The 17,722-nt window shown below is 38.2% G+C and overlaps 3 protein-coding genes and 1 long non-coding RNA gene across 11 annotated transcripts in view; 3 read left to right on the top strand and 1 right to left on the bottom strand.

Annotated features, from left to right (window-relative positions):
* Positions 1 to 2,312, top strand: part of LOC135092298 (diphosphoinositol polyphosphate phosphohydrolase 3-alpha-like) — a 40,485-nt gene extending 38,173 nt beyond the window's left edge. For both annotated transcript variants that reach the window (XM_063990761.1, XM_063990755.1), the window contains one exon: positions 1,038 to 2,312. In XM_063990761.1, coding sequence (XP_063846831.1) covers positions 1,038 to 1,130 — 93 coding nt within the window. In that variant the 3' untranslated portion in view covers positions 1,131 to 2,312. The remainder of the gene's footprint in view (positions 1 to 1,037) is intronic.
* Positions 2,313 to 3,136: 824 nt separating this feature from the next.
* Positions 3,137 to 10,817, top strand: LOC135092287 (glycosyltransferase 25 family member-like). Its single transcript, XM_063990744.1, has 4 exons — positions 3,137 to 4,680; positions 5,154 to 5,297; positions 6,342 to 6,503; positions 6,757 to 10,817. Exons 1-4 carry the CDS (start codon positions 3,427 to 3,429, stop codon positions 6,985 to 6,987), a joined length of 1,791 nt encoding a protein of 596 aa, XP_063846814.1. The 5' UTR covers positions 3,137 to 3,426; the 3' UTR covers positions 6,988 to 10,817.
* Positions 10,818 to 11,994: 1,177 nt separating this feature from the next.
* Positions 11,995 to 17,471, top strand: LOC135092281 (uncharacterized). Its single transcript, XR_010262814.1, has 3 exons — positions 11,995 to 12,142; positions 16,930 to 17,078; positions 17,333 to 17,471. It is a non-coding gene; the product is annotated as an uncharacterized LOC135092281 (long non-coding RNA).
* The window catches only part of LOC135092249 (Bardet-Biedl syndrome 4 protein-like), a 32,650-nt gene continuing 31,535 nt past the window's right edge, over positions 16,608 to 17,722 (bottom strand). For all 7 annotated transcript variants that reach the window (XM_063990656.1, XM_063990625.1, XM_063990683.1 and 4 more), the window contains one exon: positions 16,608 to 17,151. In XM_063990656.1, the coding sequence (XP_063846726.1) occupies positions 16,885 to 17,151 (267 nt within the window). In that variant the 3' untranslated portion in view covers positions 16,608 to 16,884. The remainder of the gene's footprint in view (positions 17,152 to 17,722) is intronic.

The following is a 17,722-nucleotide window of genomic DNA, read 5'->3' as shown; positions in this document are numbered from 1 at the left end:
GGGTAGCTGTAATGTTCGGTAGTATTGACCGAGAGGTATTAAACCTCCAAAAAATTAGAGTATTACTTGCTGATTAGTAACGACATTCAAGGCGCTGTACTCTTACCCTCGTGACTGGGTTCAGTTACCCAGCCAGGGCGCCTCTCATGGTTGAAAAATTTGTCCCGCCTAAAGACCAGTTTCTCAGTGTTTCCATGGCGCTGCAAGAGGGAGGCATGTCAGGGTGACAACTGGTGTGGAAATGGCTGGTTTTGGTTGTAGGATATTGAAATGTCTCAACCCAACCAGTAATTGAATAATGAGTTGCTAATATAACCATGGCATAAATCTCTTGTTTTTTGGGCTTGATGTGGTCACAATCATCTCTATGTACTCGTACTTTCCAGCTGTCTTGTAAGAAGGTCGGTAGCTGCCCTGCGGAATACTGTCACGTACACTATATGGCATATTGGTATTGGTTGATGCAGTGGCTTCTTGACTGAATGTCGGAACTGAAGCATGAGGCAAATGATAAGGAACATCGTACACTCGTGGCGGAACCAATCACATGAGCTTACGTACATACATTTGTGTTCGTGTTCAAGAGGAAAATTTATTACCAATGTGTTTTTTAGTTGTTTTGTAGATGTGTGCGTTCAATGCCTACAGTGACAGTCCTACCATGACAGTGACAGTCCTTTCACCCCATTACAGAATAGTAATTACAGTCATGATGGTGTTACAGACCTGCGAACACAACATGGCAGTAATACAATAAATGGCCCGCATTCTCAAACGTTTCGGCGTCTTATCTGGACATTACTATTAGTCATTAGCCTCCACTTAAGGATATTTGAGTTTTCAGAGGTGTTTCCATGGCTCTAGTGATAATTTAATGCGGATCCCACATCATCAGTACCGAGGGGAACTCGATCATTAATGTTTGTGGCCTTTGATAATAGTCCTTATGAGATCCCGAAGCTTTTCAAAATACGGGCCAATGATACGAATTCAGGCGTGCGGCGACCACATGTGATCTTATGAGCCTCTTCCCACAGGTCGACGAAGACGATGGTTCAGCTTGGAGGAGGCACTGCTACTGCTGGCCCGCCACCGACCACTACAGAGTGCATATCTCCAGCTGCTCATGATGTCCAAACTCAAGATGACGGGATCATCCTAGGGGCTGCTGACTATCGGGATAGGAAGGGGCTGGGTAGGACAAAGAGGGATGTACGAGTACACTTCCAAGGTGTTAGAAGGAAGTACGTGTAGTCAGTCAGCCTATTGATGAGAACTGTGATAATGTTGACTACCCGCCTTCAGTTGTCCTCATCTCGTGACATAAGTTCCTAAGATGTAACTTTCTTAATTCTGGAGCAATAATAATGACCTACACTCTCCCTGTAACAACTAAGTCATATCATTGTTAATGACATCATTGCAGAATCAATCACTCTACTAGAAATATGTAACTGAGATTTTGTACACCGATACATTTTTTTATTGGTGTTGGAGGAAACTTTTTCAAGGCTCCCTAGTCCCCACATTGCCCTCGCCTTCCTACAGACTACTACCAACGGAAGGAAGGCCGTGTGGTGTACTGATATGATATTTTTCTACACTCTAGAGTAGCCGTAAAGAATGCATTGTATATATTTGCTAGATAACGAGTGGTCTTGTTTGATACGGAATGTTCTTGTAATTTTCTCATAAATTGTAGGTACGTCAGACAAATCTGTTGAGTTCAAAATAAATACTAGTGGAAAGAGAAAGCAGGCTTCCTCTCTACTGATATCATGAACGTGTGTGTGTGTGTGTGTGTGTGTGTGTGTGTGTGTGTGTGTGTGTGTGTGTATGAGAGAGAGAGAGAGAGAGAGAGAGAGAGAGAGAGAGAGAGAGAGAGAGAGAGAGAGAGAGAATTTACAAGACTTGTATTGGTGCTTATTTTTGTAGAATGAGAAGAATGCACGAAGTATGTATTGTGTTACTACTGAAGTGAAGATTTAAAGCCTCCCATAGCCCCTCTGAACTTTGACGAAGCGCAGAACATATGTAGAGATCAATGATAGCAACAGGGAGGGAAGGGGCTGTCTTTTATCTCCATATTTCATCATGGGCATTTGTCTCTTGTGAATAGACGAGATGGGAGAGCTGTGATACCAGTCCTTCCCTCCCTCGATATCTTCCCTTATGTATCTTCCCGATGGCTCAAGGTAACAGTAGCAGTTCCGGCAGCGCTCCGGGATGTCTCAGAATCTTGCGAAGGTATGATGAAACTCCTACCTTATGTCAGAGATTGTCAGCATTAAAATATTTTATCTTAAAAGAAAGTTTTCTGTTTCCTATATGATGATTAAATATATAACGGCTACCACTATCACTATATCAAGGAGGATATAAAAATTAGACCACCATTTTTTTTTTTTTTTCATGGTCTTTGATGAATTTTAAGATAACTATATATTTGTTGGTTTTGTGTTGTATGTGCGTACTGGATCGGGGGGTGGACCGGTGGTTGATGAGAGAGAGAGAGAGAGAGAGGATCCTCGGCAAGGTAAGAATCCATCATCACTGCAATTACTTGACCCACACTGTACGTTCTGCAACGTCCAGCTCATCCCCCTCGCCAACTCATCGTTCATATTTAAATTATCTGTGGGCTAATTTCCACTTCAGACTTAGAATGCCTTGATCTTTCATATATATAAGTATGTGACTTTAGTTATGGGACACCTTGTATGCAGCACCTTAACATTTTGGTGTGCATGTGGTATACTACGAGATATCTTTGAAGGTAGACTGGTATTAAAGTGTCAGTGTAGTTACATTGTTCTTTAGTCTTTGGTTGGCACAGAGCACAGCTTTCTTGAGCGGATAACGTAGACAATTACTACGGTGGCTGTGCGGGTGCGCATGTGTGCTGTTCTTACAACAGTTAAGAGCGTGACACCGTGGCACAGTGGCTGGAAAGATTCTTTATGTTTTGATACACAAATTACGTGTAATAAGGCCATGCATTTCGACAGAATGTAATACGAAACCGACTGAAGGCCATACGTAAGCTAGAATTTGATAAGAATTGTGTAATCGCGCAAGTGTCAGAGGATGTCATTATCATCTGGTGTTCCCAGCATCACGACCCCCGCTCAGTTGCCGGGCACCACACCACGCCAAAGAGACATTACCTCTAACTTTGAAGGAAGGTGTTTATATGAAGTAAAGACCTCTATGAATGAAGTGAATGTATTTATTGGTTTAACAAAGCATCACAAAAGGAGAGTGACAGAGAAGAGAAGGCCCACGAGAATATCTGTTCCCTGCCGGAGACGGTCCGTGGCGGAGTGGAGGTTGGCTGGTGGCGGTGAGTGGCAGCTCGCCCGTGGCCCTTCACTGCGGTGTTTACATTAGGATGTGATCAGTGGGCGGCGGGCCTTCCTCATCAAAATGGCTAGTTTTTCAGTATTATCACAAGCCATTTGCCTCATCTTCCTTGTCAGTTGTGAATTTTGGTCTCAAGGAGCTGGGAATCAAGATGAAATCAAGGATCCAACCGTTTCTGTGGTGCTTTTGGCGCGAAATAAAGAACATGTCCTCCCCTACTTCCTGACACTATTCGAGCGCCTCAACTATCCCAAGAAGAGAATGGCACTCTATATTAGGTCAGACCACAACGCAGACCTGACCATCCCCATACTGGAAGAATGGCTGGCACACAACAAACAGAACTACCATTATATCGACACCAAACTGGATAAGCATTCTCCAAAATCTTACCCAGGAGATGAGGAAGGAACCGAGTGGAATAATGAAAGATTCACCAAAGTCATGGAGCTCAAGGAGGAGCTGCTGGACAAAGCCAGGCACTCATGGGCGGACTATGTATGGTTTTTAGATATGGACGTGTTCTTGACCAACAGAGATATTCTTCTGAAGATGCTGAGTGAGGAGAAGGCTATAGTGGCGCCAATGTTGAATTCTCTGGGCACCTACAGCAACTACTGGGGAGGGATGACCGAGGACTACTGGTATACTCGCTCGGATGACTACATACCAATACTGGACCGCAAACAGAAGGGATGTTTTGACGTTCCTATGGTGCACTCTTGTGTGTTAGTGGACCTAACACGTGTGGCCTCGGATAACCTCACATTTATTCCAAAAAATCTCCCGGGTTACAAAGGGCCCCATGATGATATAATTGCTTTTGCTATCTCAGCCAAAAATACCAGGCTTCCCATGCATGTGTGTAACTCAGAAATTTATGGCTTTATACCGCCTCCCCTTGAGGATGGCCAGGGTCTGCATATTGACATGAAGCAGCTCCTGAGTATAAAGCTTGAAGTGTTAGTACAACATCCTCCACTACCCATATCTAAACTGCTTGCCAAATATATTCCTCCACTACCCAAGATTGACAATGTTGGCTTTGACCAAATCTACCTGATCAATCTAGCAAGGAGGATCGAAAGACGGGATCGAATGTTCCAGTCATTTAGAGAGCTGGGGCTGAAGGTGAAATTGTTTGAGGCGGTGGATGGCAAGCAGCTGAATGACAGTTACCTGAGGGAGCTGGGAGTGAAGCAGATGGTGGGATACAAGGATCCTTGGTCCAAGAGAGACATGACCTTTGGGGAAATTGGATGTTTCTTGAGCCATTACTTCATTTGGGTGGATATAGTCAACAATGGCTATAACAAGGTATGACTTGTTTCTCTAGTATATCATCAGTTTTATACAATACGTACTTGCATTTTCTTGTTATTTTCCCCAATGTACAACAAGCTTGGGAACCTGATGGAGAAGAATGATTCTAGGGCACGAGAAACATAACAGTAACTGAAGGGCTTTGTTGGAGACTCGAGATCAGTCTTCTATTGGGGGAGATTGTAAAATTTGTAAAATTGTCTAAAATATAAAATGCAAACAACTGTACCTAACAGCTAGTTTTTTTTTAGCTTAAGTAAGATAGAAATTTTCATTGACTGCTCATTTCAGTTTTTTTTTTTTTTTCTAATGATTGACAAACAATACTACAATTTATTTTCTGTCAGGTTAGGAATTTTTATTTACAACTCATTTCACTGTTATTTATTTATTCTCCCTGACAGGTGTTGCTGTTTGAAAACGACATTCGCTTTGAGCATTTCACTGTTATTTATTCTCCCCGACAGGTGTTGCTGTTTGAAGACGACATTCGCTTTGAGCCATACTTCAAGGAGAAGCTGAAGGTGATGAGGGAGGAGGCTGACTCACTGCTGGACTGGGATTTAATCTACCTTGGCCGGAAGAAAATGAAGAGTGCGGATGAACCTTGGGTAAGTCATCTCTCTTGTATTTTTTTCTGTATTACCTCATTGCTTGGTTTTTTATTTATTTACTTATTTTTCTTATATTATTTACTTTTTTCTGCACGAGTGTGTGTATGAATATACTTAATTCTCAAGTGTTCACACCCAAATATGTATTATCATAGGTGATCTAAGAACCGTATTACCACATTACTTGGTTATTTATTTATTTATTTATTTATTTATTTTTATTTATTTTTTAAATTTTTTTCTGTGGAAGTGTGTGTATGAATGAACTTAATTCTCAAGTGTTCACACTCAAACATCATAAGTTATGTAAAAACACCCCAGATTTATATTGTCAAGAAACTTTCAGAGCCAAATTCTTGTCAAGCTGCTGTGCCATTCTACCAGTTATCCTGTTGTGACTGCTATCCGGAAAGTCTTCTCCTTTTACCATTTCCCTCGAGTCATGGGTTGACGCTACGTATAATTCTCATGCAGGTGTTTCAGTCTGGAGAGTGCTGTTTTCCATATGCTTCATAGGGCAAGATGAATGGATGAGTTGTTATTGAAGGAAATGTCACCCTCATAAATGATTGCCTTTGTAGAACATTTATATTTTTTCAATCTGGTTTCTTTCCTTCTTTCTTTCACCATCAACAAACATTGTATTTCTTTGTAGACCTTTATCTATTGATTGTGATCTCAGGTGGAGAACCCAAACACTGATGCATGTGCCATATGTTTTTTATTAGTTTCTTTCCTTTTCTTTTTTTACTTAACCATCATCTTTTTCTTCATTTTTATTATTAAGTCTTTCTCCCCTTTTTTGAGGATAGCTATGGTGTATGTAGTTTCTTTCCCCCTTTTTTCAATTATCATCAATGACTGTTCTTTTTTCTCTTCATTGTCATTAGCTGTAATCCTTTCTCTAGGTGGATGACCCAGATACTAGTGCATGTGCTGTTTATTTTATACTGTACTAGTGTCCTTCCTTCTCTGTCTTTTACCACCACTGAATGTTCTTTTTTCTCTCCTCATGTTTACAAACTGTGATCTTTTCCCCAGGTGGAGGACTCAGAGACTTTGGTGCATGTGGATTACTCGTACTGGACACTGTGCTACGCCATCACTCTGCAAGGGGCACAGAAACTCCTGGCCGCCCACCCGCTCAGCCAATTGGTGCCAGTCGATGAGTACATTCCCATCATGTTCAACAAGCATCCGGAGGTAGGCCAGAGTGTCTGTATGCATTGTTTCTTGGTGAATTCAGTGCCTGAGTTGAGGAAATAATGAGATATTCTCTCTCTCTCTCTCTCTCTCTCTCTCTCTCTCTCTCTCTCTCTCTCTCTCTCTCTCTCTCTCTCTCTCTCTCTCTCTCTCTCTCTCTCTCTGTCAATTTTTGTATACTTAGTGGGGTTTTCTTTGATATGTTTTTCTTTTGGTACATTCAAGACATCTCATTATATTTTTCTTTTATCAGACGGAATGGATGGAGAAATTTCCTATGCGGAACCTGAATGCATACTCCGTGGCCCCACTGTATGTGTTCCCGACCCACTACACAGGCGAGGATGGATACATCAGTGACACGGAGGAGTCACCCATCATAGTAGAGGATGCAGTGGCCCCATCTGCAATGTCCCCAAGTCTTGGTGGGAAAGGTCTGGAGTTAGAGATTGGGTTTAATGGACTTGCTAAAGATGAGCTGTAGACAATAGAATGAATGCTCTGTACATAGAAATGATGACCTGTGACGACCACTGAAAGTATCCAGCTCTGTTAAGTTACAGCATAACACAGCTTATGTTTAAGGGCCTTTTATGATGCTTTTTTGGTACTTCGTATTGATCAGCAGTGTTTTGCTTATTTTCATGGTGAAATATAATGTGCTTAAAGCATTTTGGTTATTTAGGGAACACAGAGAAGATGGAAAGGGGTCTCCAGCTCAGCCACCTGCTTCACAAGGTTACCAAATTCTAATTTCATGCTCGTCTTCAGGAATGAGGCATGATGGGAACAGTATAAAAATTTATGAATCCTCGGGAGCTTATTGTCTTGATCACTATTGAAGGAACCTGACTGGTGCTTAAGAATAAGACCTTTGTGTTATGAATAGATAAAAACTTAGGTTGTCATCATGCCCAGCAAATTAACCCATCCTTGTCTGGTTGTATGAACTATAATGGATTCTGAGAAAAGGAGTGAATTATTTTTTATTTTATTTTATTTATTTTATTTTATTTATTTATTTATTTATTTATTTATTTTATTTATTTATTTTATTTATTTATTTTTTTTTTTTGCCCATCTGTCACTATCTGTAGAAGAGCATGGCAGCAGATCTGATTTACTCCTGCTGCACCAGACAAAACTTGTTTCTTTCCCTCCACCCAAATTGATCAGACTAGGATCAGAATGTCCAGTCAGTTTCCATTCATGCATTCATAACTAGTTTCCTTTCATTCTGATCTCTTGCAGTTGTCTCCCTCTTCTAATGATCTCTTCATACTATGTATTCCATTCATGGTTCTATCCTTAGTGTTACATCTCCCACATCAGATCTGATTAAGTTATTTACTAAATGCTCTTCTATTCTCTCTGCACGTCCAAGCCTGCATCACATATGTAGGCCCCTGCCAAAAATATGAAATTAATCTTGATCTGCAGCATTTGTAATTTTTTTATATCCATCTAAAGGGAGATAGCTGAAACAAGATTCCATTGCCTCATTATAGGAATTAAAGTACAGAAGAATGATTCCCCAATCTTCACTCCGTCCCATGAATTACTTTTTAAACATGCAGGGAATACAGAGACTAGTACACTGCCCCCAGTGTTTAACCACTCAGGCTGACCGCACAATTCATAATGTTGACCACTGTTACTTCCATATTTGTGTTATGATAACAGCAGATACGTACAGGGATAAAATTAGCACTGAAATTATTACAGATTAACTATGAATTTCAAGTTTCTCCATGGCCCTTGAAGAGTTCTCCATGTTCTAGCCCACAGGTTGGAAATCTTTGTCATTGTTATTTCATATTATCAAATTCATTGGACTTGTTAGATAAAAGCTATGGACCCGTGAGCTAACGAGAGCATGTGTTGTGCCCAGAAACGTGTCTGATGGAAAAACAATTGGTCTTTATAATACACTGCCTGTCAACACTTGCCAAATATTTTTTCAACATTATTAAGCTTAGATTTGCTGTTAATGTTTTTGTTGAATAGATGTGTTCATGATGTAAAGAGTGAATCCATCATGGGAAATGAAAGTGCACCAAAGGGTTATTTAATATGTGGAACACCCCCCAAAGAATGTTTTAGAATAGTTGAAACTCAGTGTTGTAGAATGGACCAGACTCACAGAATGTTGTTGTAAAGAAATATGTTTCACAATTCTTGATTTCCTGGCTTGATATGAGTTGGGATCTGCAGACTTCCATGTGTTACTTGCCTTTGCTGTTTTCTGCAGTGATCATTGCTTTGTATTTTCTTTGAACTGTTTGTTATTGTTATAATTTGGTGCCATATGACCTTAGTTGTTGTTGCGCCACACATGAAATCTTTTTAATCACTAATCACTTATTGTGTTGTCTTCAAATGCTTGTTATGGTTTTTACTTATGTGTATATTTTTATATGAATATGTTTGTTGTACAAGTTCCACATGTAATGTGCCATTGCATTTCAATAGCATTTATGTTAATATTTGTATGTGTTTAGCTCATTTCAATGTTTTGTTATTTGGTCTTATTTTTAATTGATGTTAGATTTAATTTTGTTCTCTACATAGTTGTACCAAACTGAATTTGTAATTTTGGAGTTTTATGATTTAAAAAGAAAAATCACAACTTGAAACATGCCTGTGTGATACACAACACAACTAAGCACAATTAAATTTGTGAAAAAGGTGCTAATGAGATCTCATAAAACACTAGATTCTAGATAGAAACTTTTTGGATATTTTAATTATCTTCATCTGAAATCCTAGAATAGATTCATGAAGTTATATGTTGGAGAAATAGTAAGGAGCCAACATTTATTGAAAGGAGTCCAGTACACTGTATTTGTTCATGTAGACGTCATACTACATGTGTTCATGTAGATGCCAGCATAACAAAACTGTTACTTGTGTACATTGTAGGTTGATTTGCTTTTTTGCCTACCAAAATTTGCCCTCAAAACTAATACTTTACACATATACGCAGTACGTCTTCATTGAACATAGGACATCCAATAGTGAAACACCACCACACTTGCAGTTTTAAAGTTGATTTGAAAGTCTATATGATTAAAATGAGACATACATGGCAATGTAAAACCTGTTTTCTCTCTTTTTCACAGCCAAGACTGGTGGCTCATTTTCACTTGTGGACTCCGCTTATTTATAGGGATGTGTTGCACTTAGTATGAAGAAGTGTCTCGTACTTTTGAGCAATGATGACATGCATTTGTTTGTATCCATCAACTTCAGTAATAATTTGTTATTCAGGAAAGATTTCATAGCAAGACTGGCAACAGATACCTAGCAAGTAATGTAGTAAGAGATGAAAGAGGACAGTTGACTGCATCCTCTCTCCTCAGTTCTTGCAGTGAAGTCTTTATTTGAAACTAGGTATTTCTAGGTAATCTCTCTCTCTCTCTCTCTCTCTCTCTCTCTCTCTCTCTCTCTCTCTCTCTCTCTCTCTCTCTCTCTCTCTCTCTCTCTCTCTCTCTCTCTCTCTCTCTCTCTCTCTCTCTCTCTCTCTCTCTCTCTCTCTCTCTCTCTCTCTCTCTCTCTCTCACATAGTTCATGACTATAATGCCAAATATATCACTACAGCATTATTTATTTATTCATTCTCTTTATGTGTGCAGCAAATTTTGTGTTCGTACATTTTCTAATACTTAAATTCAAAACAATTGATTCTCACTGTTTTACACACATGTAATGAATAATTATGAGTAACTAGTAATGAATGTTTATTCACATCCTTTTAAATGTCAGATTTGTAGAAACAACATGGTAATGAGTGCAAATACATTTATAAACTTAAGTAATGAACATATTTGCATGCTAGATGTTTCTTGTGTGTACTTAAGTCACGTGTTCTTTTTCCGGTTTAGAAATGAAAAGTCCCTTAAATTTCTAATGCAGTGCTGAGAAAGTAATTGGTTTGGTGGTCGGGAGTGATTTAACCAAAATGAGGTGGAGGTGTGTGATGGCTCAGTGTTCCAGAAGACATCCCTATTTTTATCAAGTAGGTCATGTGATAATGTTGGTGCTATTACATTCTGTGTTAATAGGTTAAGTATCTCTTTAAGTTACCACAGCATTTAAAAATAAGAAAAAAAATGAAGCAATACTCATATATTGTAATTCTTTTTTTTAAACAAACATGCTAGTTGATACTGTGTAGTGTACATATTTAGCTGTTAAGTTTTGTAGTCATGATGCTGCCATACTGCTAGTACAGTGATGTCAATTTTTAATGTACCCCCATCCATGAGTGCATTTAAAGATAAGTACAAGTAGATATAAATCTGTGCAATTCAATCACCAAGTTTCACTGATCCTATCTATCTATCTATCTATCTATCTATTTATTTATATATATATATATATATATATATATATATATATATATATATATATATATATATATATATATATATATATATATATATATATATATATATACACACACATGTATGTAAGAGACTTCTGTTAACAAGCAAGTGACTCACTATGAAGATGACACAACAAAAAAGTTAACAAGAGGACTAGAAGACATGATTAAGCAGTGATGTAAACTGCGCTAGAGATGTTCCAAACACATAGTGAACCTGTTCATCCTGTGGTATACCAAACAGGAATTTATAATTAGGGATATAGCCCTTAATTATCTACAGCTTTCAGCAAGCAGTGGCATGGGGAAAAATAGGGCTTGGCTGGAGCTGCTTGTGGCTTCAGCAATGTGTGCGCGAAGAAACGGCTTACATTACTATGTAAGACACGTATTCTGAAGAGCTTTGCTCTCTTAACTACGACTATTTTCAAAGGCCACAGAGATGATCAGCCGGATTCTAAAGAGTGTTTCTCATGTTAATAATGTAGGAATCTTATTAGTCTGTCACTAGAACACCCTTAAAAAACACCCTTAAAAACCCGTGTCACTTCAACAAGATCCCTTTGAAGGTCGTCGGGTTGCGGCGTAAAAGCGTTACATAGTATAGTCCCTAAAAGTCAGGCTCACATGATGTGGTTTTAATACATGTTCAGTTTGAACTCATTAGTAAACTACCTGTTTCTACTGAGTCGTGTATATGACCCGGCAGAAGGGGAGTGCTTCAAGCTACAACAACCATACTTAGAAAATATGACTAACCTTAGTGGAAGAGTATTCTTTGACTTGAAGAACACCAATGAAGTGGAAGAAGTAAATGACATATACAGAATGTGGAGCAAAAGATAGATTCTAGAAAAAGGAGATAAGCAATTAGAAGGGAATCTCTAAAAAGAAAAAAAAAAAAGTTATAGTGAACCAATTACGCAGCATTTAATTCGAGCAACCACAAACCACGTAATGCATCCTTGTCATCACGATTCACATGCATTCTACTTGTTCACTTTTGTATCACGTACATTGATGAAGGACACAGAAACCAATATGAGAATAGTAAAAGCATAAAAGAGGAAAAAAACATATATAATGAATCAATGAATGGGAAGAAAAGTGTCTCAGAACCGATTCCGCCTCGACTCTCACTCAGTCTGAATCTGTCACCTCAGTGCTCCGTTGGCTGCCACTGAGGGATGATGAATATAGCTACGCTCTTGTCCTTCTTACACCTTGACCTCCACACGTGTAGGTCTTCCAGGTACGGTAAGCTTGATAAGTGTGTAAATAGAGACCTGTAACTGATAAGTCCATGATTGATTAGGAGGGTTAGTACCTATGTTGGCCTGTCTGCATCATAACTTAGTTACTGTACGTAAAGTCATCTGTTTAAAGGGATTTTAGATTGTATGTTTTCTTTGTTCGTGCACTAATTTTTATTGTGTTTTATAATTGTCATTATTCTTCCTTTTTTTTTATCTTTTTATCTTAGTATAGTTCTTTTTTCTATTTTTATTAGATTTTCTCGTGTGTGTATATATATATATATATATATATATATATATATATATATATATATATATATATATATATATATATATATATATATATATATATATTATATTTTGTAATTTTCCTTCTTTTTTTTTGTCTCCATTTTCGTCTTCTCATTCTCTTTTATGTCTTTAGCAATGTCTCTCCCCATTCTTGTTCCCTTCTCCCTTCCTGATAGTTAATCAGACTCCCTCTCCTTGTTCCTTTCCCACGTCGTGATAGTTAACCAGTCCCACTCCTTGTCCCTTCCCCCCACTCCTCGTGATAGTTACCAGCCTCCTCCGTCCTTGTTCCTTCCCTCTCTCATGATAGTTAACCATGCATCCCCTCCTTGTTCCTTCCTCCTCTTGTGATAGTTAACTAGCCTTCTTCTTCCAGCCTTTCGAATAGAACAAGCGGTAGTTATGTCATTCTTGCCCTTTTTCCTCTCTTTACTTCCACTCTTCTCTCTTCCTTCTCTTTTTCACCCCCGCCCCTCCCCCGTCTCTCTCTCTCTCTCTCTCTCTCTCTCTCTCTCTCTCTCTCTCTCTCTCTCTCTCTCTCTCTCTCTCTCTCTCTCTCTCTCTCTCTCTCAACGCTGATAGTTCAATTACAGTCAAGGACCATTTTGTTTTCATAATTTATTCATCTGTTTTATTTTATTTTGCGTATCTAAAATTGTCATCTTGAATCACTATGCGGTGTTAGGAGGGGAAGGACTAATGAATTGCCGGAACAGTAGGTAGGTAGCAAGATTAAACCTGCTTAATTTTATTCCGGGTATCATTAAAAAGTTGCATTAAGTTAAGAGTAATACTTGTATTATCAGTGCTATCACATTATAGTCATATGTTGAAATATCACTCGTTTATATTCAAAACTCCACATAGCTATAGGTCAGTATACGTAATGGCATACGTTAACTAATCATCTGGGATATTATACATCGTTTCATTACTCTATCAATTTTAATTATCATAGCAGAATGGGAGCTGAACACGTAATGCCCTTCATTCCTTCCTCCCTCCAACCCTTCCTCCCTCTGACTAAGAATCATATTCTGAAACACTTCTACACCACACCTCCACTGTATTCTAAAGGCTGTAGATGGAATTACACAGGACAAAAATTCTACATATCTGTGGTCTTTGAAAACAGTCGTGATGAGAGAGCAAAGCGTTTCTGAATGCAGGCCTAAGGACCATCGTATTCACAGCTGCCTGAACATCTATTACTTTTAAAAAGCGTCTAGCTTAAGTTAAAAAAATTTTTTAGGGTATGTTTATGGTTCAGATGACAGATAAACAAGATTTCTACATTATAAATAGAAGAAACGTTACGCCATCGTGGCGTAACGGGTAGCGCTCCTGACTGGGAGGCGGAAGGTCCCATGTTCGATCCCCCAGTAGGTGTTTGTTATTCTGTGGCGAAGCTCCTGCCAAAGATGTATATCGTATGCAGTTCAATCATGTCCACACTATGAAAGTGGTGAAGCTATGTAAATGGTGCAGCTTCTGCCAAAAAAGTATATCGTATGCAGTTCAATCATGTCCACACTGTAAAAGCGGTGAAGCTGCTGCCATGTAAATATATATACCATATATATATGTAAATATGTATACCATGTAAATCAAGACCCCTTCAGCGACTATCACCGTATTGTCTGCTGCTTCTTGATAAATAAACCTGATATTATTATTATTATTATTATTATTATTATTATTATTAAACTCTCTTGAGAATTTGGCTAATTGTTTGTGGTCTTTGAAAACCCGACCTCTCTCCTTCATCCTTCCCACGTGGTGTCTATCAAATCTTCATACTGTAACAATACGCAGGTGAAAAACAGATGGACTCGATCATTTTTTGGTAATCTATTACGGCCAATCTCTCTCTCTCTCTCTCTCTCTCTCTCTCTCTCTCTCTCTCTCTCTCTCTCTCTGTTTTCTTTGCAGTTTTCGATATTTTCTCTCTCCCTCCCTCCCTCCTTGCCTGAAATTTTCGCTCGTTATTTTCCCTCCTTCCACCTTGTCTCCAGCTTTCGCTAGTTATTTTCCTCTTCTCTTCCCCGTCTCCAGTTTTCGCTAGTTATTTCCCTCCCTTCTCTCCCTTCCCTCCAGTTTTCGCTATAATGTATCTCGTTTTCACTTATTTCCCTCCTTTCCTCTCCCTTGCCTTCAGTTTTCGAGTTTTTTTTTTTTCCGCTTCTCTTCGTCTTCAGTTTTCGCTAGTAGTTGTCATTCCCCTTCTCTCCCTTGCTTCCAGTTTTGGCTAGGTAGGCCCGTATCGAGAAACGAAAATCTTGTTAATATGTCACTAGAATCATAGAAACACAATTTAAAACCCACGTAACCATCTAAAGTCTTTTGAAGGAAGTGGAGATGTGACGCAGGAGTATTTCAAAATATGTATATTTTGCTTACCTCCCTCTCGTTCCGTCTTCGTTCCGTCTTCATGGCGCGTCATACCCTACCTTCCTCCTCCTCTCCTGCATCATTTTAACACACCCACCTCCCATCTCTAATTGAATAATAGATGAATCTAGCACAGACATCTTAGGCCATATGGTAATGAGTCAAATTAGTGAAGGTGGTGGTTTAAGATCTGGAAGGAAAAAAAGAAGTTTGATCTGGTGAGAGAGAAAAAGTCACTGAATTTACCAAACCTAAGGATATCATATAGATTTGCAAATATTTGTGTAAGTAAAGAAAAGTATAATTGGAAACAGGCACTTAATATACCAAACCTAAACAAACACTTGCTGATCTAAGTATAAGGAGATAAGCCAATAGTATACTGGATTGTTTATTCTGGAAATCATACTATGTACACAAAATAATTTGTTAGAAATGTTATTCAATCAAATTTACATATTTTATAATGGATTTTAAGTGCCAAGTAATATATATATATATATATATATATATATATATATATATATATATATATATATATATATATATATATATATATATATATATATATATATATATATATTAATAAGATTTTCAGGCATGTTCTAAGTTTTTAGTTTCATTCCACTCCAATAGGTGGTTAAAGAAAAGAAAATACAATATCACCATCAGCCACTGTGTGTGTGTGTGTGTGTGTGTGTGTGTGTATATATATATTAAAAGGCTCCTTATGTGTTTGTGTGTGTAGCTCATCAATCATTAGTATTCTGGGCTGCACCACATTGGTCAAGCAGCATACATTCAGCAACCACTACTCTTCAAAAACTTGATCCTATGTTCTTTCAATTCTGCAGCTTTCCAGTTTTCACTCAGTTCACTGCCTCCTATGCTTTGTTTAGGGACTCCTTTAATTATCATTAAGGATGGAGGTCAAGAGACAGACAAAGGTGTTTTAGGAGAGTTTATTTTCTCAACTAGCTGCACTCTTGGCAAAACTAGTCAGGAATAAATTTGCCTCATGACACCTTTAACTTTTCTTGACGTCCAATCTCAACTTATCTGCATCCATGTTAATGGTCACACTATTCTTTAAAAATTCGACCACACATTCATCCAAACCTGCGTTCCAGCACTTTTAAGAACTCTTAAAATCCTGAAAAAATTCATCCATGCATTCATCCAAATTCATCCTAGTTTTCATCCCACTCTCTGCCTCCTGGGATTTCTTTAAGGACTCGTTCACTTATCATAGCACAATTCTTTACTCCATTCCTACTGCAACAATTCAAAATAATGTTCTGCCTTTCTTGTGTCTACAGCATCCTTCTGGCACTATTCCCATGCTCTTTTACTCTTATGTCCTTTCTCATTTTCACCTTTCAAAATATTTTCTTATTCAACTACAAATATTCCGTCTCCTACTCCACTTCTAATCAGTCTTTGTTCATATTTGTATCTTGCATAATCCTTAAGGCTCAAGTCTTTTCTTGCAACATACGAGTACTCTATCCTTCCTCTGCTGCTTCACTTATTAAACCTCTCTTTTAGCTACAGCCATACTCCTTTCACTTCTTCATTCACTTCCCCCTTCTCACCCCACCATATTCTCTTCTCGTAACATAAAAACCTCTTCTTCAAGCACCAAAAACAGCAGGCTTGAACAATTATTTTGCCATGACCTTGCTTTTTTACCTCACTTTCAAGATTCCACAGGTACATTAATCCTCTTTCTTTGACCCTTAAAACTATTTTTTAACCAGGTAATTTCATACATGACTGTCTCATTGGTGTTCTCACAATTTGTATTATATTATGTTCATGAAAGCAATTACATCAATGCTGCAGAAACTTTCTAATGGAGTGACAAAATTTGTATTATATTATGTTCATGAAAGCAATTACATCAATGCTGCAGAAACTTTCTAATGGAGTGACAAAATTTGTATTATATTATGTTCATGAAAGCAATTACATCAATGCTGCAGAAACTTTCTAATGGAGTGAGTCTCATTTTGAAGTTATGATAAGGCAATTAATTCAAATGCTGTGTAATTAATTAAAATAGATCTTCCTCAAGTTTATTTTTATTTCCCTCCTCAAGGAACTCCCCACTGGGCATCACTGGCTCCTCGTCCATTAAGTGCATATGTGATGTGGCCAACAATTCACTCTCCTTCATCTTGTTGTCAAGGTTCTCGGTTTCTGCTGGATCAATGCTGTGCTCCAGTGGTAAGATGGTGCTCGCTTCAGGTAGGTTGTCATTTGCTGTAATCTCCTCATCCTCATTAGGTGGTGGTGAGTTGCATGGGGGCTCATTTGCTGGCTGCCATAAACAAAGGCATAATGGAGAGCCAATATAAAAGACTACCATTCATAACCAGTCATATGGATACTGAAATACTACCTGAATATTTGTAATTTCAGCATTTGCAAGTTTCTCATATGGCACAAAAGAATGAAGGAATGTTCATGGCATCAATCTAACATTCACATTCTTTCTACAGGTCACCATCATCATCATAACCTGATGGACTTCCTGCAATGAAAAGCCAAGCACCAACCAAAATGGAAGTAATAGTGTAAATCAAGTTTAACATATTTCCTGCTACCCTAGAAGCAACAGTAATGTCAGCATAGCTGTGCTGTGCATGCTGGTAACTCTTAGATCATGGTCATGTATATCTTGTCAGTCCCATACTCTTGCCATCTTTGTCTTACTTGGTAAATATAAGATTACAGATTAGTGTTCATCCACTAATTATACACTTATATTGTCTGTGAGTTATTACACATGACAAATTCACCTGATTGAAATAGATGGGATTCAGTCAACCCCAAACTATCACAGAGATGTGTTAATATTAATTTATTATGGAGACCTGTTTAGTAATTTG

This window comes from Scylla paramamosain, chromosome 3 (genome assembly GCF_035594125.1).
Source record: "Scylla paramamosain isolate STU-SP2022 chromosome 3, ASM3559412v1, whole genome shotgun sequence".
Classification (NCBI taxonomy): domain Eukaryota; kingdom Metazoa; phylum Arthropoda; class Malacostraca; order Decapoda; family Portunidae; genus Scylla; species Scylla paramamosain.
Note: the sequence above shows the minus strand (reverse complement) of the source record. Positions and strands in the feature narration are given on the sequence as shown.